The sequence below is a fragment of the Rhinatrema bivittatum genome, chromosome 10, assembly GCF_901001135.1.
Source record: "Rhinatrema bivittatum chromosome 10, aRhiBiv1.1, whole genome shotgun sequence".
In the NCBI taxonomy this organism is placed as follows: Eukaryota; Metazoa; Chordata; class Amphibia; order Gymnophiona; family Rhinatrematidae; genus Rhinatrema; species Rhinatrema bivittatum.
The window spans coordinates 83,803,133-83,822,218 of NC_042624.1; the positions used below are offsets into that span (position 1 = coordinate 83,803,133).

Below are 19,086 nucleotides of genomic sequence, written 5' to 3' on the forward strand. Positions count from 1 at the left end.
CTGCACACAATATTCAAGATGTGGTCGCACCAGGGAACGATTCAGAAGCAATATATTCTCTTGTTTTATTCTCTATTCCTTCCCTATTAATTTCTAGCATTCTATTTACTTTGTTGGTTGCTGTCTCTCATTGAGCAGAAGATTTCAATATATTATCCATGATGATGATAAGATCCTGTTCCTAAGTAGTGACTAATATGGAGCCTTGCATTGTGTAGCTATATTTTGGATTGCTCTTCCCTATGTGCATCACTTTGCACTTGTCCACATTAAATGTCATCTGCCATTTGCGTGCCTAATCTTCCAATCTTGCTAGGTCCTTTTCAATTTCTCACAATTCTCTTGTGAATTAACAACTTTTAATAATTTTGTGTCAGCTACAAATCTGATCACCTCATTAGTTGTTCCAAATATATTTATAAATGTATTAAAAAGCTGTGGTTCTAATACAGATCCCTGGGGTACTACACTATGGGGCAGATTTTAAAAGCCCTGCGCACTGGCGCGCCTATGTTGCATAGGCCGCTGGCGCGTGCAAAGCCCCGGGACGCACGTAAGTCCCGGGGCGGCATGGCATTCGGGGGCAGGGCCGTGGGTGTGGTGCCGGCCTGGGGGCGTGGCCGAGGCCTCCGAATCAGCCCCCGGGCCGGGGAATGGCACGCGCAAGTTACGCCTGCCTCGGTCAGGCGTAACTTTCTTCACAAAGGTAGGGGGGGATTTAGTTAGGGCTGGGGGATGGGTTAGGTAGGGGAAGGGAGGGGAAGGTGGTGGTAGGGGGGGGGTGTCTGGAAAAAAAAAGTTCCCTCCGAGGCTGCTCCTCTTTCGGAGCAGCTTCGGAGGGAACGGAGGCAGGCTGCTCAGCTCGGCGCGCGCATGTTATAAAATTGGGCGTGGATTGGTTCGCACGGGGTTGCGCAAACAAATCTACGCCCGCACATAATTTTAAAAATCTACCCCTATATCGTTATCCACTGACCATTTTGCCATACTCTCTTCTATCTTTTAACCAGTTCCCAATTCACAATAGGACATTGCCTCTTATCCCATGATTTTTTAACTTCCTCAAAGTCGCTCATGAGGGACGTTGTGAAACGCATTCTGGAAATCCAGATACACTATATCAACTGGCTCACGTTTTTCCACATGTTTATTTACACCTTCAAAAAAATGTAGTAGATTGGTGAGGCAAGACTTCCCGGGTGTCTATGTCAGGTGCAGGCTTCGTTGCTGCTGGGGCTGAGGGAGCAGTGCAGCGGCTGGCGGCAGACGCTCAGCCACAAGGCCAGGAGTCCTCCTCCGCCATTCTCGGTGTTGGCATCACCAATAAGCATTTTAGTTTCTGCCGGCTGCAGCCTATATGGAAGTGCTAGGGTCGCAAGGATGACAGACTGAACATCATTTGAAGTGGAGTCCAGAGTTAGCAGCGAGTAGGAGGTGCAGGAGGAAGTACGGAAGAAGGTGGAGAGAGGCTGCTGTTGGTGACTGAAGTTCCTCATCTCTCATCTACTGAGGCTTTCATTTTCCATGAAGCTGCGTACGCTACTGCTCCAGTTGTTAAACTCTGCATTCACAGACCCTCCCCCATTATACTGGTCAGTATCTGGCTAGTCCTTTCTTCTATGGAGCATCCTTTGTCTTCTCTGACTGATACCACTAACAAGATCTACAGTCAGATGCAGTCTTAAGAGGCTTCTTTGGTGACCCAACCTGGACAGATTGAGAGTTTGAAACAAATTTCTCTGCTGCTCAAATCTACTCTTGTGCAGGACAGGAATGTGCTTTATCACAGGATAGAGAATTTGGAAAATACTTTGAGAAATCTAAATGTTTTGAATTTTCCCATAGTTTCCATGATATCTCCAGCTGAGTTATTGAAATCTTATATATGGGATGTGCTTGATATCTCTCAGGGAGTTATGCCTTTCATTTGTAAGGCTTTTTACCTCCCCAGAGGAAGAGGGACAGAGGTTAGAGGCATGCTCTTTTGGACATTTCTGTGATTTTCGAATCTACAGTGGTGGATGAGACACATAGGGCCACTTTATTATTGACTTTTGCTTTGTTGCAAGATCAAGACTTGGTTCTCTATTTTTTTCAGTGTGCTTATATTTTTATTTATGGGTTTCAAAGTTTGGATTTTTCCTGATTTTTGTAGGGCAACAAGAGCGTAGGAGGAAATTTCTGGCCAAGTGCCATGACCGTGGGACCTCTCTTTTTTCTTTGGTTTCCTTGTAAATAGCTAATTCATTTTTCCATTGAGAAATTTATCTTTGAGCCCTTTCAGTTACATTGCTTTATTGATTCTAGAGCTCTTGGTAGTGAAGGGTTCTCCTGGTTCTTGACATGTTTATGGGTGGGGGTTGGCTTAGCAGGGATACTCTGTTTTTATAGGAGTAATTGTCTTCTGGAAGGAATTTCCTGAAACTTTACTTTTTTCTCTCTCTCCTTCATTTTCTGGGTCTTCTTTATATTTGTGGTCTCCGTATGCAATTGATTTATAACTTCCTTTTATTTAATTTTTCATGTATATTACCTGTTTAAATTGTTTTTTTTCCTTGGCAAGTTTATTTAATATATCAATCTACAAGTATAACAAGTATAAAATTATCTAAGAATAATCTTTACTTCTCACTTTAATGATGTTTCTACTGTATATTTAATAAAAAAAAAAATATGAAAGCTGCCTAAAGGTAGAGCTGGTAAGTTTTGACTTCAGCCCCTTAAAAAAAAATATAAAAAAGTCCCAAGGATGCTGGATACAAGCTAAGCATGGGGTAGCCTAAAAAAATAAACTTCCTAGGTAGATGAAAGCTTGAAATAGAATGGTGCAAGAAAAGAGTGTGAAAGAATTCCTATATCCTATAATTTTGTTGCCCTGAGAGACATGAATCTGGCAACTAAAGTCTGAGACTTTGCAGAGACAATTAAAATGTTAAAACTTCGAGGGATCTGAAGTGAACTCTTGGTCTCGAAAGCTCATGTCTCAAATGTGTTAGTCTATAAGGTGCAAGGAGCCTCTGTGTTGAATTAAAATGTTAGCAGAACAAAAAATGCATGGACTTCCACAATGATACTAAATGCTTTGTATTCCTCGATACTTTCCTCACTACAGCTCTGTCATCTTAAGCAACTTGGCTCACAAATTTTACATGCCACATAAAGAGAACATAAAATGTATTAACTAATGACGGGTGCCTTGATTCTCCATTGCGATCATTTGTTAAACTATCACCACCCAAGGTCAGACAAAAATATAGAGAAAGAAAAAAAAATGTATACAGGTCTAGCAAGATCTCTGTGAAACTGAAAAATTGCTCGAGCCTTCCACTTGGAAAATATTCTTTTCATTTGCAATTTTTTTAAGTTTAAAATTATGGGTCTATCACTTCTTGGTAAAGCAGCACCCCAAGTATAGGCCCCCTGATTTAGTGAGGATCCTTTACTTCCTCATTCCTGTCTCAAAGCACAAACTCACAGACATGTAACTGAACCGCAGAAAGACTGCACAAGACAACGTACTTACCCCAGGGTACTGCAGATTCAATTACAGTCAAAATCAAGTCTTTCTTCTGGTCAGCATTATGCATTTTAACAGCAAAAATGGTCAAAAGCTCAGAGCATGCACGCATTAACAATAAATTCAACTTGCCTGATCTTGTAGTGACATAACAGGATTATTTTTGGTTGTATTGATATGAAGAACATGATACTTGTTCTTTGCGCACAAATCATAAGCGATGTTTGTAAAAGATGTGCTTGCTGTTTTAGGTACTCGGTTATAAATAATCACCACATCCTCGTCCTCATCTAATGTTCCATCCTGCCGAGGGCCATCCATTGTGTGGCGCTGTTCTATTTCTCGGACTTCATGTCTTGCAATTGCCCTTTCTGCAAAGAAAATATATACTCTTACTAGAACTAAGGATATAAATATGCTTTACTTTATAGTTAGAAACCCACTCAAAATGAAAAACATGACAAAATGGGTATTTCTGACCAAGAATCCAAGCATCAACAGTAAAATATTAGTTAACAAAATAGACTGCCATTCTGTAATAAACAGAATAGTTTGTGCCAGAACTTTTTAAAATTATTCTGATCATCAGATAATTTATTAGCTCAATCCAAATTGTCCCTTTCTTATACTGTGGCTATTACAAGCCTTCATTTGCAGCTATCCAAGGTGCTTCCTCCTTTGCCATTTGACCCAACTTTTCAGTCAGGGCCCACGGAGTGTTCCTCTAGAAACTGGTAGGTATATATGCACCCGGAGCGTGGCATCACCATACAATGACAGAGACTCCCACTTCCCAATCCCCTAGGGCTGTAAACACTATCCACACAGCAGCCATAGCCCCAGAATATGTCATGATGGCAGATAAAAGACCAATATGGCCCATTCGGTCTGCCCAGCAAGGTATTTACAGTTGTAACTGCCACTCCCAGTCTTTGTACATCAGTTGCTCATCCCTTCATGTATAGTAGCCTTTAACGTTATTTAATTAATTCATAGTAAAGGATTGTCCCCAGCTTTACAGACAATACTAGAGACAGTGGCAGTAGATACTACCATAGAGAAATCTAAGCTTTCATGGCATGTGCAGTTCCAGTCAAAGCACATTGGATGGAGAGGTACAAGCATTTAGATACCACATTGAGATGCAATTAAGACACTTCTCTTGTGCTGGGGATAACAATGAATGGTTTTGCAAAATCCAATTATATGAATTCATTTCAGGTTTGATAAGAATTGAAGACACTCATACCACTTAAGACTAGCATTACAGCTCAGAATAATCTGTGTGAACATGAAGATGGAACAAAAAAAAAAGGTACCTCAGACTATCTCCCATGGGGGAAGGGCAAGATGATATTCCAGTATGTGAACATCTTGTGTGTGGTATTCCTTCATTTGTTTTGCTCCAAATCTGGTGAAATACTATGCACAGAGAATGACTGTCCTATTCCAAACCTATTTTGCATATTTTTGTTTACTGTATTCTATGATTTTCACACAGATGGCCATGGATACCAGATGGGAATAAATATTTTTAAAGGGTCGATATCAAAACTGAAATAAAAGTGAATCTGGAAAATGAAATCCTTGTTTGGGAGGAAAAGAATAGTGATAATTTTCTTACAAGAACAGTGTCATCTAATGTTTCACCCCCTTTCTGTAATTTTGCAGTACTCTCCCGGATGAAAGAAAACAGATTGCTAAGGCAATATCTTCTACTACTGCACAAATAATGCGCACTGATCCAGACAAGAGGTCAGTAGAATATGCTTTATTCTCTGCAACCCTGATTGCAAGTACATATTTTGCTTCTATGATAATTTAAATAGTAAAAGCTGTTTTGTTTTGTTAAAAGCAGCTTGATAGCCTATCAAGACTATTCAAGGAAAAAGCATTGCTGTTGCATTCTGAATAACCTGACAGCAATCCAGTAGGTGGTCAAGACTGTGCAGTGTAATACTTCAAACATCTATTAATACTAAAGGACTCAAACGTATGCATGCGTGCACAGGTCAGGTCTAAATTAACATTGGCTCACACTGAAGAAATGGCTCATCTGTAAAAGATAAAATGTAGAACTTAAAGCAAAGATGGATTTCATGTCTTATTTTAAGGATGCTCCACAGTATACAGTCATTCACTGCCCATGTTAATGTTATGATCACTTTCCTAGTGAAAGAATCAAAAATATTCAAAATCAGTGGGCCACCATATGTATGTATATATATATCTGAATTATCCTGCATGACGAAGTCATGCACTGGAAAAAGGTTATTTCTCTTATGATCATTCAGCAACTCCACTGTATTCTAGTTATTAAAAATGTGTTTAAAAAAGTCAAATAAACCAATTTATAGCTGTTTCATAATGGGTTTATCTTTATCTACCTACTTAAAAACTAATATCATAATCCTCTATTTATTTGATTTATATTCTTCTTTTCAGCACTTCAAAGCAGTATACAGTCAGGAACTGTAGGTATCTTCCTATCCCCAGAAGGCTTACAATCTAAGACCTAGATTCATCATTTCACTATAAATTTCACAAGAATAATGCCCACGATAAAAAAGGGGCGTGGTTAGGGTAATTTCCCCGATACCACATTACAAAGCTATTTTACCATAATGCTCGTTAAGTTTATTGCACCCCGCGAAGTGCCCAGGCAGGCCTCTCTCGCATTTTGAGCTGAGAGAGAGCGAGAGACTCTCTTTATAAGGCTCTCATATAATTTAATATTTATACCATTGTAAGAGGGGCAACTAGTAACTGATATCAAGCTAGGTCGAGAGTACATTGTACAAATCTCATCTTTTTATACCTGTCATCACTCCAAATCACATAAAGTCTTTACTGATGGCAAATGTAGGGGGCATTCCATGAAGTTAGCAAGTAGCACATTTAAGACTAATCGGAGAAAATTATTTTTCACTCAACGCACAATAAAGCTCTGGAATTTGTTGCCAGAGGATGTGGTTAGTGCAGTTAGTGTAGCTGGGTTCAAAAAAGGTTTGGATGGGTTCTTGGAGAAGAAGTCCATTAACGGCTATTAATCAAGTTTACTTAGGGAATAGCCACTGCTATTAATTGCATCAGTAGCATGGGATCTTCTTAATGTTTAGGTAATTGCCAGGTTCTTGTGGCCTGGTTTGGCCTCTGTTGGAAACAGGATGCTGGGCTTGATGGACCCTTGGTCTGACCCAGCATGGCAATTTCTTATGTTCTTAACTGTGCCGTTTGTATCTCTGACTGTACAAATAAAACTGCCCCCCAAAACCTAACACACCACCAAAACCTCACCCGAGTTCAGAATGCCCCCTCTTACAGTGGTATAAAAAGTTGACTTATTATGTGTGCCTCCCCAGTGACACACACTCTCTCTCCCCTCCCGGAAACGGGATTTGTGATATTGCAAATCCCATTTCAGCAGTAAAGCCTAGCTATTGCAGGCATAACACCAGGAAAAAAGGCGTAGTTATTTCCATTGTTAAAACCCGAGATAGGATGCATTACGCTATCGCACGCAATGCTAAGCACCCCTCATTTTTAATTAACTTCGCCCTAATGCCGCCCAAATTTTAAAATCTGTATATGCATTTAACAATGCATTATTTATCGCGGGAGTTACGGCATTATTACGGGTGTTAGGGCCCTAATTACCACGATAATGTCCGAACGTGATTTGATAAATGACCCTCTAAGTTTGTACCTGGTAAAGAGACTTGCATACCAACATTACACAGAAATGAAGAGAGAGAAATCAGGCTGAGGGAAGATGTTATCCACAGATAGAAAAAAAAAAAAAAAAAAGAGGAAAAGGGAAATGATTTTGGGAGGAAAGATAAGTTTTGTCTTGGCCATAGAAGTTGAACATCCAGGCAGTGATGCTGGGCAAGCAGACTAAAGTCTGGTGCAGAGAGGTAGATCTGGGAGTCATTAGTGTAAAATGGTACCCAAGGATCAAGTACAGGGAGATGACAAGTAGTTTCATAAACTTATCTGGTGTAGCAATAGGCAGTGTTTGAAAAAGGGTAACAATCACCTGAGTAATAATGACATTGTAACAATTCATCCAAACCAAGAGAATTTATAGGAAGTCCATGATAAATCCTGCATCATTCTAGACCAGCGATTCTCAACCAGTGTGTTGCCACTCACAGGCAGGTGTGTTGCGTGCCACTCGCAGCCGGCGGGGACGAAGATCGGAACCACTGGTTGCTGCTGCCAGAGACCAGGCCAGCTGAGCCGAAGAAGTGAAGACTGGCACTGCCGGGGTTCCAAAGACTTGAAGACAGAAGATTGGAGCTGCTGGCTCCTGCCACGGAGACCAGGCCAGCGGGGCTGAAGACCTGTATGTGTGTGTGGCGTGTATGTGAGACAGGGAGGGTGCTTCTGTGTGTGGGTGTGTGTGGTGTGTATGTGAGACAGGGAGGGTGCTTCTGTGTGCCAATGTATGTGTGGGAGAGAGAGAGGGGGGGGGGGCATGTGTGTGATTGAGTGTTTGTAACTGAGATAGAGAGAACATGTGTGTGATTGAAAGCCTGTGTGTAAGAGTGAGAGCATTGTGTGATTGAGAAAGACTGGTCAGAGAGGTGACATGTGTATGTGAGAGAAAGACTGATCCGGGAGATAACTGCAGAGTGTGTGTGAGAGTGAGTGTTTGTGAGAGAGAGACTGGTTGGGGAGATTGGTGTGTGAGAGACAGAAACTGGTCCTGAGGGTGTGAGAGACAGAAACTGGTCCTGAGGGTGTGAGAGACAGAAGAGACTGGTTGTGATCCCTAAGGAAGAGGATCATGAGGACAGCTTCAGCAGCTACTGCTGCTTCTGGTGTGGCCTGCAAGGGAAAGGAGTAAGAGAACTGCTGGAGAGGGTAAGTAATGGTGGCTTTTTAAGTTCATTTTTCTTGGTTGACTACCATTTTAATTATTGGGTATTATTTGATGTCTGCTGTTTTGAAATATTTTGTTTGAAGAATTTTTAATAAGAGTTTTTAATTGTTAGATGATCTGTTTGTTCATCACCTGTTTTGAAACATTTTTTCATATAGTTTTATAATTATTTCTGTGTGGGAATCTATAACAGCTTTGCTTTTTTTGTTTTCCTAATGGGAGATGTATTGGTGTTTTAGGGCCTGGTTTAATATTTGTAGTGTTGTCTTTTTATAGGTAGGGTTGTTCCATTTGAGTTCATGTCATAATGCAGGTGTAACTTTGTGTGGATTATTTCCTGGGCAATATTGCAGATCCTGGGACTTTGTTAGGTGCTATATTTCTGTTTCCATTTCTCCAGGTTTGCTCTGCATGCAGAGTGGCTCTTTTGGGTTTTCATTCCAGTTTGTCTCCATATTTGTAATTTGTGGTCTTTCTGTACTTGGTCAAGGTCAATCTTGTGTGTATGTCAGAGGTGAGATATTTAACTAGCATGTAGGCACATAAAATATTTTATTTGTTATGTTTTCTCAATTGGACATTCACTGGTGGTGAACTGCTGTCTTTTTAAAAGTAGGGCTATTGCGCCTGGTAGTAGAGGGAGTTGGTGTTGCCGTTATTGAGATAATATCAGAACATCTTTTTTGTATGGTGAGTTGTACAGGGAATGTTCTAGTTCTGCTTTATACCCATTACTGAGGGTCGGGGTGGAGGTGGGGTTAGCCCTGTGATTGTCATGTGTTCAGTGTGTCTCGCATGTGGGAACTATCTATCAGGTGTGTCCCGACACAAAAAAGGTTGAGAACCACTGTTCTAGACATTAGAACAGTTTCTGTCAAACCATCCCCAGCTGTATCCCCAAATACCTTAGGCAATCGCGGGCCCTGGAAAAGGAAATGTATCTTTTAATCTATCAACCTGATCCAGTGGGAGATTAGCCTTTAATATTTCTGACTTCCCCATATTAACTCTGAAACCAGAACTTTCTTATAAGGTATCAATTCCCTCATCAAAACTGGTAAGGTAAAAAAAGGTTTGCTGATAAGAAAGAGAATATCATCCGTGAAAAGAGAGATTTTGAAGACTCTGTGGCCCACATTAATCCCATGAATGTCCCCCAACTGTCAAACCCTCTCAGCCATGGGTTCCAATACCAAAGCAAATAAAAGCGGCAAGAAGGGGCATCCTTGCCTTATGTCTTTTCGCACAGGGCAGCAAAACAGCTAGTATCGGCCCTGGTAATGTCTTCCCTGTCATTAAACTGGAGGGATTCCTTGTTGTCCACTCGCACACTCACAGAAATTTTTGTCATTTAATAAAGTCACCCTAGAAACATTTTTCTGCTTCTTTTTGTGAGACAGTGACTATGTAACTGATAGGAGCATTATTGGATCAAGTGATAGAACCTCCCTTTGTGAAGAAATCACCACATAAGCATACTTTATTAACCAGAAACAAATCTATTTTTCAGTACGAGTGGTGTACCTTAGAGGAAAAAAGCACAGTCACATTCAGCTGGATTATAGGACCTCAACATGTCAACGAGCCCATTAAAACAGGGGTGGCCAACTATAGTCCTTGAGAGCCACAACAGGTCAGGTTCTAAAAACCACCCATGTATGTGCGAATTGCCCGGTACACACACACACAAGTGAGAAAGCCCATAAAGGGCAGGGTGTAGGCATGGTTTGGGCGGGACATGGGCATTCTAGGACTTTAACATAAAATGTGCGAGCCAGGGTCCCCTGCTGCTTAGTTTTACTACTGCTATGGGTGGCATGTAAGGAATAAAATAAAAAAAACTAGGTAGGTCAGTGGAGTTTTAAAGGCTGAGGCTAACTGAGAAAGGGAGGCAGGGGTTTGGAATGGTGTCTGCATACACCCCTTATAAAATTTCCCCACTTATGCAGTAGAGGCAGTTGCGCACACAGGCACCCGTCCAAACAGAATTGTGCACACATGTACGCGCATTCAGCCTATTTTATACCATGCACGCATATTTGCGCGTATTTTATGAAATGGCCACGTCCTTTGGCCCGAGCCAGCATGCGCTTGTATACGTGCACCCATGTGCCAGTATCAAAGTCACCGTCTAAATATTTTCTCCCATTTTATGTCTTTGGGAAAAATGCTTAGTAAACAGGGTCCTAAAGCAGCGGAGAGTGAAGTGACTTACCCAAGGACACCAGGGGTGGCAGTCAGATTTGAACCCTGGTTTCTCAGATTCTCAGCCTGCTGCTCTAACCACTAGGCTCCTCCTCCACTCCTTGTAATATGTTCATGAATTACTGTGCCCTAATAAGATTTTTGCAGCTAATTTCTCCTGCTGCTACTGTAATGCTTGAAAGCCAACAACTGTGCCAATGATCATATACTCAAAGTACTGCATGTCGTCTACAAACCAGATATGAAACTTATAAAAGGACTGCATTTTTAAAATACAAATAAAAGTACAGCACAGATGACAGTAAAATTATGCTCACGCTTGAACAATTGCACCTGGTACTCCATGTTACTAGTGAGTGAAAGGAAGGGGGATCAGTGAGGACTCAGCTACAGCTGGGATTGGATATCATTAACTAACATCTAATGCAGCAGCTGTCTGAAAATTAGAATTAGTGATGCTGAAAAGCTGCTACTGTTTCGTTAGTGCTCAATATTCCTCATGTAATTTCAAGATAGGATTTCTCTTGGACCTTTATTTAGAACACTGTTGTAGAACAGTACACTATATGTTGACAGCATCTGCTGAGTGTGCCATTCTAGGAACATACGAGTGTACGAACTTGGCAGCAGAGCCAAGGGAAGGACAGGGGGAAAAAAAAGCATGATGGAAGAGTGCCACAAGTTAGAATTGTGTTACCTGTGTCAATTCCTATTCCATTAGTTCTCCACACCAGCCTAGACACCCAGGAATTACGTTTTGCACCTGCACGGGTGATTCTTGCAGTTGGTAAGCAAAACGTTGCAAAGGACCTCCCTCTGATTACTCTCCAGACACATTCTTCCCAAGTTCCGAGAACTACAAGGAAAAAAGCTGAAGAGGAGGATATCATAACTCCTTTTCTATAACCCACGAGGCAAAGGAGAGAAAATTAAAAATGAAGTTGAGCGGGTTCCTCCAGACTGGTGCACAGAACTAATGGAACCGGAAAGGACACTGGTAAAATTCTCATGTTTACATCATTCGCCTACACTGCTCTAGACATCTGGGACCTAAGTGAAGCAGTTCAATTGGGTGTGAAAAGCTACAACATACCTTCCTACCTAAAATACTTAATGATCCTTGTAATAGAATCCTGCATAGCTTACCACATTCCTACATATTACATGTAGCTTAGCTTGAGATACACAGCTTTGAAATCGGAAATTCTCTCGTCCATTTTTAAGTTCCAGACTTGTTAGGAAAGAGAAAACAAAAGATCCTTGGAACAGGCTATGCCTTTTATCCTGAACAATGAACAGTTACAACAGAGCTATTATCTCCCTGACCTGACAGAAAATCAATAGTTACATAACAGTATAAATAGAGTCAAGTAAACATTGTCTGCCACGAGCTGCGTATCTATATTGGATTTGGATTTCAGATTTATTTATTGTGTATTTAACGCAAGCTTTTTCATCAGTAGCTCAAGGCAAGTTACCTTCAGGTACAGCAAGTATTTTCCCTGTTCCCAGGGGGTTTGTACCTAACTAAGGCAATGGATTTATTACTTGCATTTCCAAATCAGAGCACAACCCAAGTTACAACCATGTAGGTAGTTCCCTTCCCCAGATGGCTGATTTTCTAAGTTTGTCTCAGAGGCAATGGAGGGTGAAGTGACTTGACAAAAGGACTGCTGGAAGGAGATGCTTCCTTGGTGCTCAGCCTGCTGCTCAAACCCACCAGACTGTTTCTCCACTCCTCCAAGTACAGAATCTTACTTTGGTGCGAGTTAAGAATTGAACTCCGTTTCGGAGTGGAAATTGAAAATTATTTTGATTGCCTTCTTGAGACTGATTGCTAGAGAATGAAGCACTTTAGAGCAGTGGTTCTTAACAGGTGTGTCGGGACACACACCTGGGAGGTGTGTCGCCGAGCCAGCAGAAGACTGATCTTTTCTCATCGATCTGGGCAGGAGTTGGCCAACTTCTCTTTTATTGAGTATGACAGGAAGCTGCTCTTGCTTCCTTCTCTTCCTGGCCAGTAGGAGGCTATTCCCCTCTTCCTTCACCCAGATCACAGCACAATATCACCAACTCCTATTCATATGTGCCCGGCAGGACACTGACTTTAGCTTCTTCTGCCTGGCCTGGCAGTGAGGCTGTTGAAGCTCTTTACCCCATGGGGCCTGGATGTAAAAGCAGGAGCATAAGGGAGAAATGTGCTTGCTCTATAGATCCACTGCTGCTGCCTCATCTTCCTCTCCTCAGTGCTTCTTGCCCTCATCTGCTGCTGATAAAGAGGGAGGGAGACTCTGGATTAGACTGAAGTCTTTTCTGCTGGCTGGGAGCCAGGAGGAGGGGGAAATGTGCTGGGTAGGAAGGCGTGGGAAGATAGGGAGTCAGGGGTGGGGAAAGGAGGTTGGGGTTGCTGGGTAGGGAGAAGTGGAGAAGGGATGGGTTGGAGGCTGCTGGGCAGGGAAGAGAGATGGAAGTAGAGAGAGATGGAAGAATGGGGCTGCTGGATTGAAAAAGAGGGGATTCTGGGTAGGGAAGGGCAGCAAGAAAAGTAGAAAGATTTGAGCAGGGGAGAGAGGAAGCATGGGGAAAGAGGTTGTGGGGTAGGAGGTGTCGGGAATGTTGGGCAGGGGTATGAGCATGTGAAGGGATGATTGAGTAGCTGGGAGAAGTAAGGGGTAATGGGGTCATGGAGGGGAGTGACTAGGTACAAAGGCCATACTATGTCAGTTTTGAGAATATGATTTCTTCTCTTTGAACTTTGCTTAGTGGAGAAGGAAATATATTTGTTTCTAGTCTCCAGTTTTACACAGCATGCAGAAGGTGGTCTTGGGGTTTCCATTTCAGTTTTTGTTTCCACATTTGTAATTTGTGGTCTTTTATTCTATATTTGGTGAAGGCAGATCTGTCTGGGCTCTGTGTGTATGTGACTGAGATGAGGTACTTTACAGGAGGTTTGTATCAGCCTTATTTTTTGTACTTTCGCAATATGATATTGCACTGGTGGTGCCTTTTCATGGATAGAGCTATTGCCGTTTCATTTCTTGGAGTTCTTGCTGCTGAGGTATGGCAGGTTTGATAGACATGTTCAGAGTAGGGTTTGTTTGTATTATTTTACAATACACTTGGTAACAGAGGAAGTTTGAGATGCTGTTAAGATGACACCAGAATCAGAATATCTTTTTGTATGATGAGTTGTACAGGGAAATGTCTTAGGTCTGCTCTGCACTCATTGTTAGGAAGCAGGGGACTCCTGTGGATACAGAGCATATGCCAATCCCATGATGGTCATGTGTTCAGTGTGTCATACATGAGCACCATCTCTCAGGTGTGTCCTGATAGAAAATAGATTGAGAACCACTGCTTTAGAGGATGTAACCAGACTGCTTGTTCCCAAAAGATTTTGGATAGGATGACCAATTACTTGTTTTCTTTGCAATAATCATGGGTATACTTTGCCTAATTGGTCTCTGCAAAGTATTCAGGAATACTAATCTTGAATTTTCTTGAAAAATTATTAATTGGAAAATTTTCTGGACAATTTTTCACTTGCATGAAATCTGCATAAAAATCTCAGAAAATTATTCTAGTCCCCAAAATAGATTTGTGGTCAGATTTGGCATGTTATTTGACTAGCATATGTAGAAGTGGAGTAAGAGCAGTACAAAAAAAGAGTTATGTCCAAAAACAAAAGTGTAGAGCTAGTGAAGATCAAGGTCCCAAGGTACAAACTCAGTTGTTCAGGCGACAATGCAGTTTAATCTAATTCTATTATAAATCCCAATGAGGTTTAGAAGTCAGCAGTTTGCCAATCCCCTGACATGGACCATGTTTCGCCACTCCAGCTATATCAGGAGGGACAGGTTCATAACACAAAATATATTTAAAAAAAAAAAAAAAAAAAAAGGAGAAAGAAGCAAGAATTCTACTTTGGGATTTCAATCCCTTTGAATCCTGTATTCTATTGATTATACTACTTGAGGAACATGTGCCTTTCAACACTGTATCTACCCTTTACAATATATTTTGTGTTATGAACCTGTCCCTCCTGATGCAGCCGGAGTAGCAAAACAAGGTCCGTTTTAAGGGTCTGGCAAACTAATGACTTCTAAACCTCATTAGGATTTATAATAGAATTGGATAAAACTGCATTGTCGCCTGAACAACTGAGTTTGAACCTTGGGACCCTGACCTTCATTAGCGTTACACTTTTGTTTTTGGATATTATTTGTCTATACATTTAGTATTAAACTATATATTAATTTACCATGCTATATCAATTGCCTTTTTTATTTTTTTAAATAGCCAAGTAGTTGAATTGAAATATTTCATTGGGGGTTTGGAAAATCAATAAAAACACTTAACTGTGGTTTAAATGTTATACTAAAACAAACCAAAGCATTATGTGGAAAGAACTTATTTTTTATTGGAATAGTTGAAAAATGTAAATACAATACATAATGGCATGTACTTAGATTGTTTAATTTTAAGGTGGGAAAAGGCACCGAGCACCGTTGACATTCATTTTAGCCCAAATAATTGCATGCTATGCCATAATTGTCAAGGCTTCTATGTCCAAAGTTAAACTTTCTTCCACTCAAGCCTCTGCAACACCTCCAGTTTTACTGGCACTACATATTAGTTCCATTTCAGAACCAGACTGAGGCAAATCTCAACTTCTTGAACCACAGAAGACTATAAGAATTGCCATGCTTGGTCAGACCAATGTCCATCAAGCCCAGGTTCCTGTCCTCATCATTTATTACATGCTCTTCCAGCAAGTGAGCTCAAAGTGTTACAGAACAGGACCAAAGAGGCCAATTTAATAGCTTACATAAAACAAAAAAACAACACACAGAATACAAAAGTGGAGAAGGGATCAAAAAAGCAAACAAAACAAATTAATTAAAAAAGCAAACCATGCAAATTGGAAGAGAGAGCCAGTGAAATACATTCATGGGCTGAAAGCCTCAAGGAACAACCAGGTTTTTCAGTCCATTCCTGATGGCCAGATCGTCTGGTATCAGCCTGATGTCCAGTGGCAATGAGTTCCAGAGGGAAGGGACAGAGCCAGCAAATGATTTCTTCATTGTACTAACAAGCTGCATTTCCTTGAGGGCAGATACTATCAGGTGGGTGTTGGGCAGTGCACGAAGAGGGCGAGCCAGAGTACAGAGAGAAGGCAGCATAGGTAGGAGGGGGCCAGCCCTTCATTGCCTTAAAAGCCAGGAGCAGAAGTTTGAAAGAATTGTGAGACGCAATGGGGAGCCAGTGAAAGGATTTTAGGAGAGGAGTGATCCAATCAAATTTGCTGGAGTTGAAGCAAGCACTATGCAGCAGTGTTTTGTATGAGTTGCAGATGTTGAATTTTTTTTATTTTGGTAAGCCCAGGTAAAGAGAATTACAATAGTCTAGGCAGGAAATAATAATGGCCTGAATGACTGTCGCATATGCAGAATCATCCAAGAAGGAGCGAATGAGTTGAAGTTGTCAGATGGAAGAAGGCTGATTTTATGACCGATTGGATTTGGGCTTTAAAGGATGAGATTAGATGCTAGACTCCTGACTTCATGTCTGAGGGGCAGAGTGGATCCTTCTAGTGCTACTCTGGAGTAGAGGTATGAATGGTCTGATTTTCCAATCCACATTCTTTTAGGAGGATGAGTTTTAGTTTGTTACAGTGAAGCCAATTTGCAATCTTCTTGAGCCTAGGTTTACGTTAGCAATATCTTGGTCAGGATTAATGCTTAAGAGGCACAGTAGATGGATGTCAACTGCATAGGTGTGGAAAGGGATGCAGCATTTCCTAAATAGCTTACCAAGTGGGGCTAAATAAATGCTGATTGAAGTAGGAGCTAAAATGGATCCTTGTGGTACATCACTAGTGAGGGGATGAGGTGGCCAGTCCCATGCAGATGGTTTGAGTATGGTCCTGGAGTAAGGAATTAAACTAATCAAGCACAGACGCTGAAAGACCCAAAACCAGTAGTCAGGAGATAAGAATCTCATGGTCTACTATATCAGATAGTTGCAGAAGTACTAGAAGGGCCTGTTGCCCCCAATCCAGGTACAGATGAAGATCTTTCACCAGGCATATTAGAGCTCTTTCAGTACTATGAGATGCTCTGAAGCCAGACTGGAAGGGAACTAGAAAGCTAATGGCTTGAAGGAGTTCACTGAGTTGATTCAGAACTGTTTTTTCAATAATTTTACTGAGGAATGGAATGTTTGAGACAGGCCTGTGGTTGCAAAGATCGTTGGGGTCCAGGTTCTGTTTCTACAGTGTGGGCTTGACAATAACTTTAAGGCAGTGAAGAAAGTGGCCAGAGACAAGAGTTTATCATGTTTTGAAGGTGGGTTAGGACAGTGGTCCGCAACCCTGTCCTGGGGGCTCACCAGCCAGTCGGGTTTTCAGGATATCCGCAATGAATATAGAAACATAGAAATGACGGCAGAAGAAGACCAAATGGCCCATCCAGTCTGCCCAGCAAGCTTCACACACTTTTTTCTCTCATACTTATCTGTTTCTCTTAGCTCTTGGTTCTATTTCCCTTCCACCCCCACCAGTAATGTAGAAAGCAGTGATGGAGCTGCATCCAAGTGAATATCTAGCTGATAAGTTAGGGGTAGTAGGGGTAGTAACCGCCGCAATAAGCAAGCTACACCCATGCTTATTTGTTTTACCCAGACTATGTTATACAGCCCTTATTGGTTGTTTTTCTTCTCCCCTGCTGTTGAAGCAGGGAGCTATGCTGGATATGCTTGAAGTATCAGTTTATTCTTCTCCCATGCTGTTGAAGCAGAGAGCCATGCTGGATATGCATCGAAAGTGAAGTATCAGGCACATTTGGTTTGGGGTAGTAACCGCCGTAACAAGCCAGCTACTCCCCGCTTTGTGAGTGCGAACCCTTTTTTCTTCTCCCCTGCCGTTGAAGCAGAAGCTCTGCTGGATGTGTGTAGTATCAGTTTTTTCTTCTCCCCTGCCGTTGAAGCAGAGAACTATGCTGTATTTGCATAGAAATTGAAGTAACAGGCTTATTTGGTTTGGGGTAGTAACCTCGCATGAGAGAACATTTGCATGTTATGGAGGCAGTGCATGCAAATTTTCTCTCAAGCATATTCATTGCGGATATCCTGAAAACCCGACTGGCTGGTGGGCCCCCAGGACAGGGTTGGGGACCACTGGGTTAGGAGACCAGACTTAGACTGCTTGATGAGCCACGCTGGACACAGATCATTCAGAAGAGTTGAAGGTTTGATGTCAAAAAGGAAGTCATCTACTTGTTCCAGAGTAAGGGTGCAGAAAGTGGCAAGGGACTGCATGGGTGTAGTAGTTTCCATGTCTAGTGCGCTATCTGCAGTGATGTTACTGAATTCAGATTTGATGTTGGTGATCTTATTGGTTAGGAATTCAGCAAGCTTGTTGCAGTGGGCGGTACTGTTGAGAGGGTGGTAGAAGTATAACAGTGCCTGCGAGATTGGAGATGTATGGAAGAGTTCTCAGAGTGAATTTTTATCTTGGGAGATTGTTGTGGAGAAGTTGCGTCTTTTAGCCTGGTGACTGCTTTGCTGTAACATGACTGGTGTCTTCTACAATTATCTCTATCCATCTGAGATTTAGTTTTTCACCAGTAGTGTTCAAGTTTTCTTCCAGTCTGCTTTTGTTCTGGGGTGTACCTGGATGTGGGGCTGGGTTTTTTTTTTGTTTGTTTTTACAATGGTAACCTTCATAGGGGCCAGCTTATCCAGCGTTTTCTTGAGTTCAGAGTTCTATATGTCCACTAAGGCAGAGGAGGATCTTACTAAATCCGTGTCAGGCTTTGAAGGGCCAGACAGTTTTCTGATAGACCCAGAGATCTTCTCAGAGATTAAGTGGGAGGTGGGTCTGACCAATTTTGAAATAACTTCCTTTGTGAATGAGGTGATTGGGAATGCTCTGACCAGGAGTAATGGTCTGACAGGAGATAGGGATGATATGGGTGACTGTGATAGATAGCTCTTGGATGAGAGCTGGCAGTGCCATGACTAGATCAATGGTGTGTTTCACTTTATGCATAGGTTCCTTGAGAAGCTAAGTGATGTCTAGAGTTTCCAGAGAGGAAAGAAAATATCACACACACTGGAGTCTAAGGTCATCCATATGAATGTTTAAATCACCCAGAATAAGGGTCCTGGGGTATCCAAGTGTAATATCAGACATGACAGACATCAGGGTTTCATGGCCATCAAGATCTAGTGGGGAAGAAGGGATTTTCTGAAAAGAATTGTTTACCCCTCCACCATGGCTGCCCTGGTGGGGGGAGGGAAGAAAGGAGTAACTTTCACAACACATTTGAATCAACTACGGAGTGTCTGATTCATGTGCCCAAGTTTTGGTTAAACACAGTATGTCTGTAGTGAGGTCTGTGAGAAGGTCATGGAAAGCGTGTAAGTTTTTGTGGATGGATCTAGCATTAAGCAATAAAAGATTGCTTGAGGTGTT

General features: G+C 41.7%; 1 protein-coding gene across 4 annotated transcripts in view; it reads right to left on the reverse strand.

Annotated features, from left to right (window-relative positions):
* HS2ST1 (heparan sulfate 2-O-sulfotransferase 1) overlaps positions 1–19,086 on the reverse strand; it is a 220,205-nt gene that overhangs the window by 43,461 nt on the left and 157,658 nt on the right. For all 4 annotated transcript variants that reach the window (XM_029618977.1, XM_029618979.1, XM_029618980.1 and 1 more), the window contains one exon: positions 3,650–3,888. In XM_029618977.1, the coding sequence (XP_029474837.1) occupies positions 3,650–3,888 (239 nt within the window). The remainder of the gene's footprint in view (positions 1–3,649; positions 3,889–19,086) is intronic.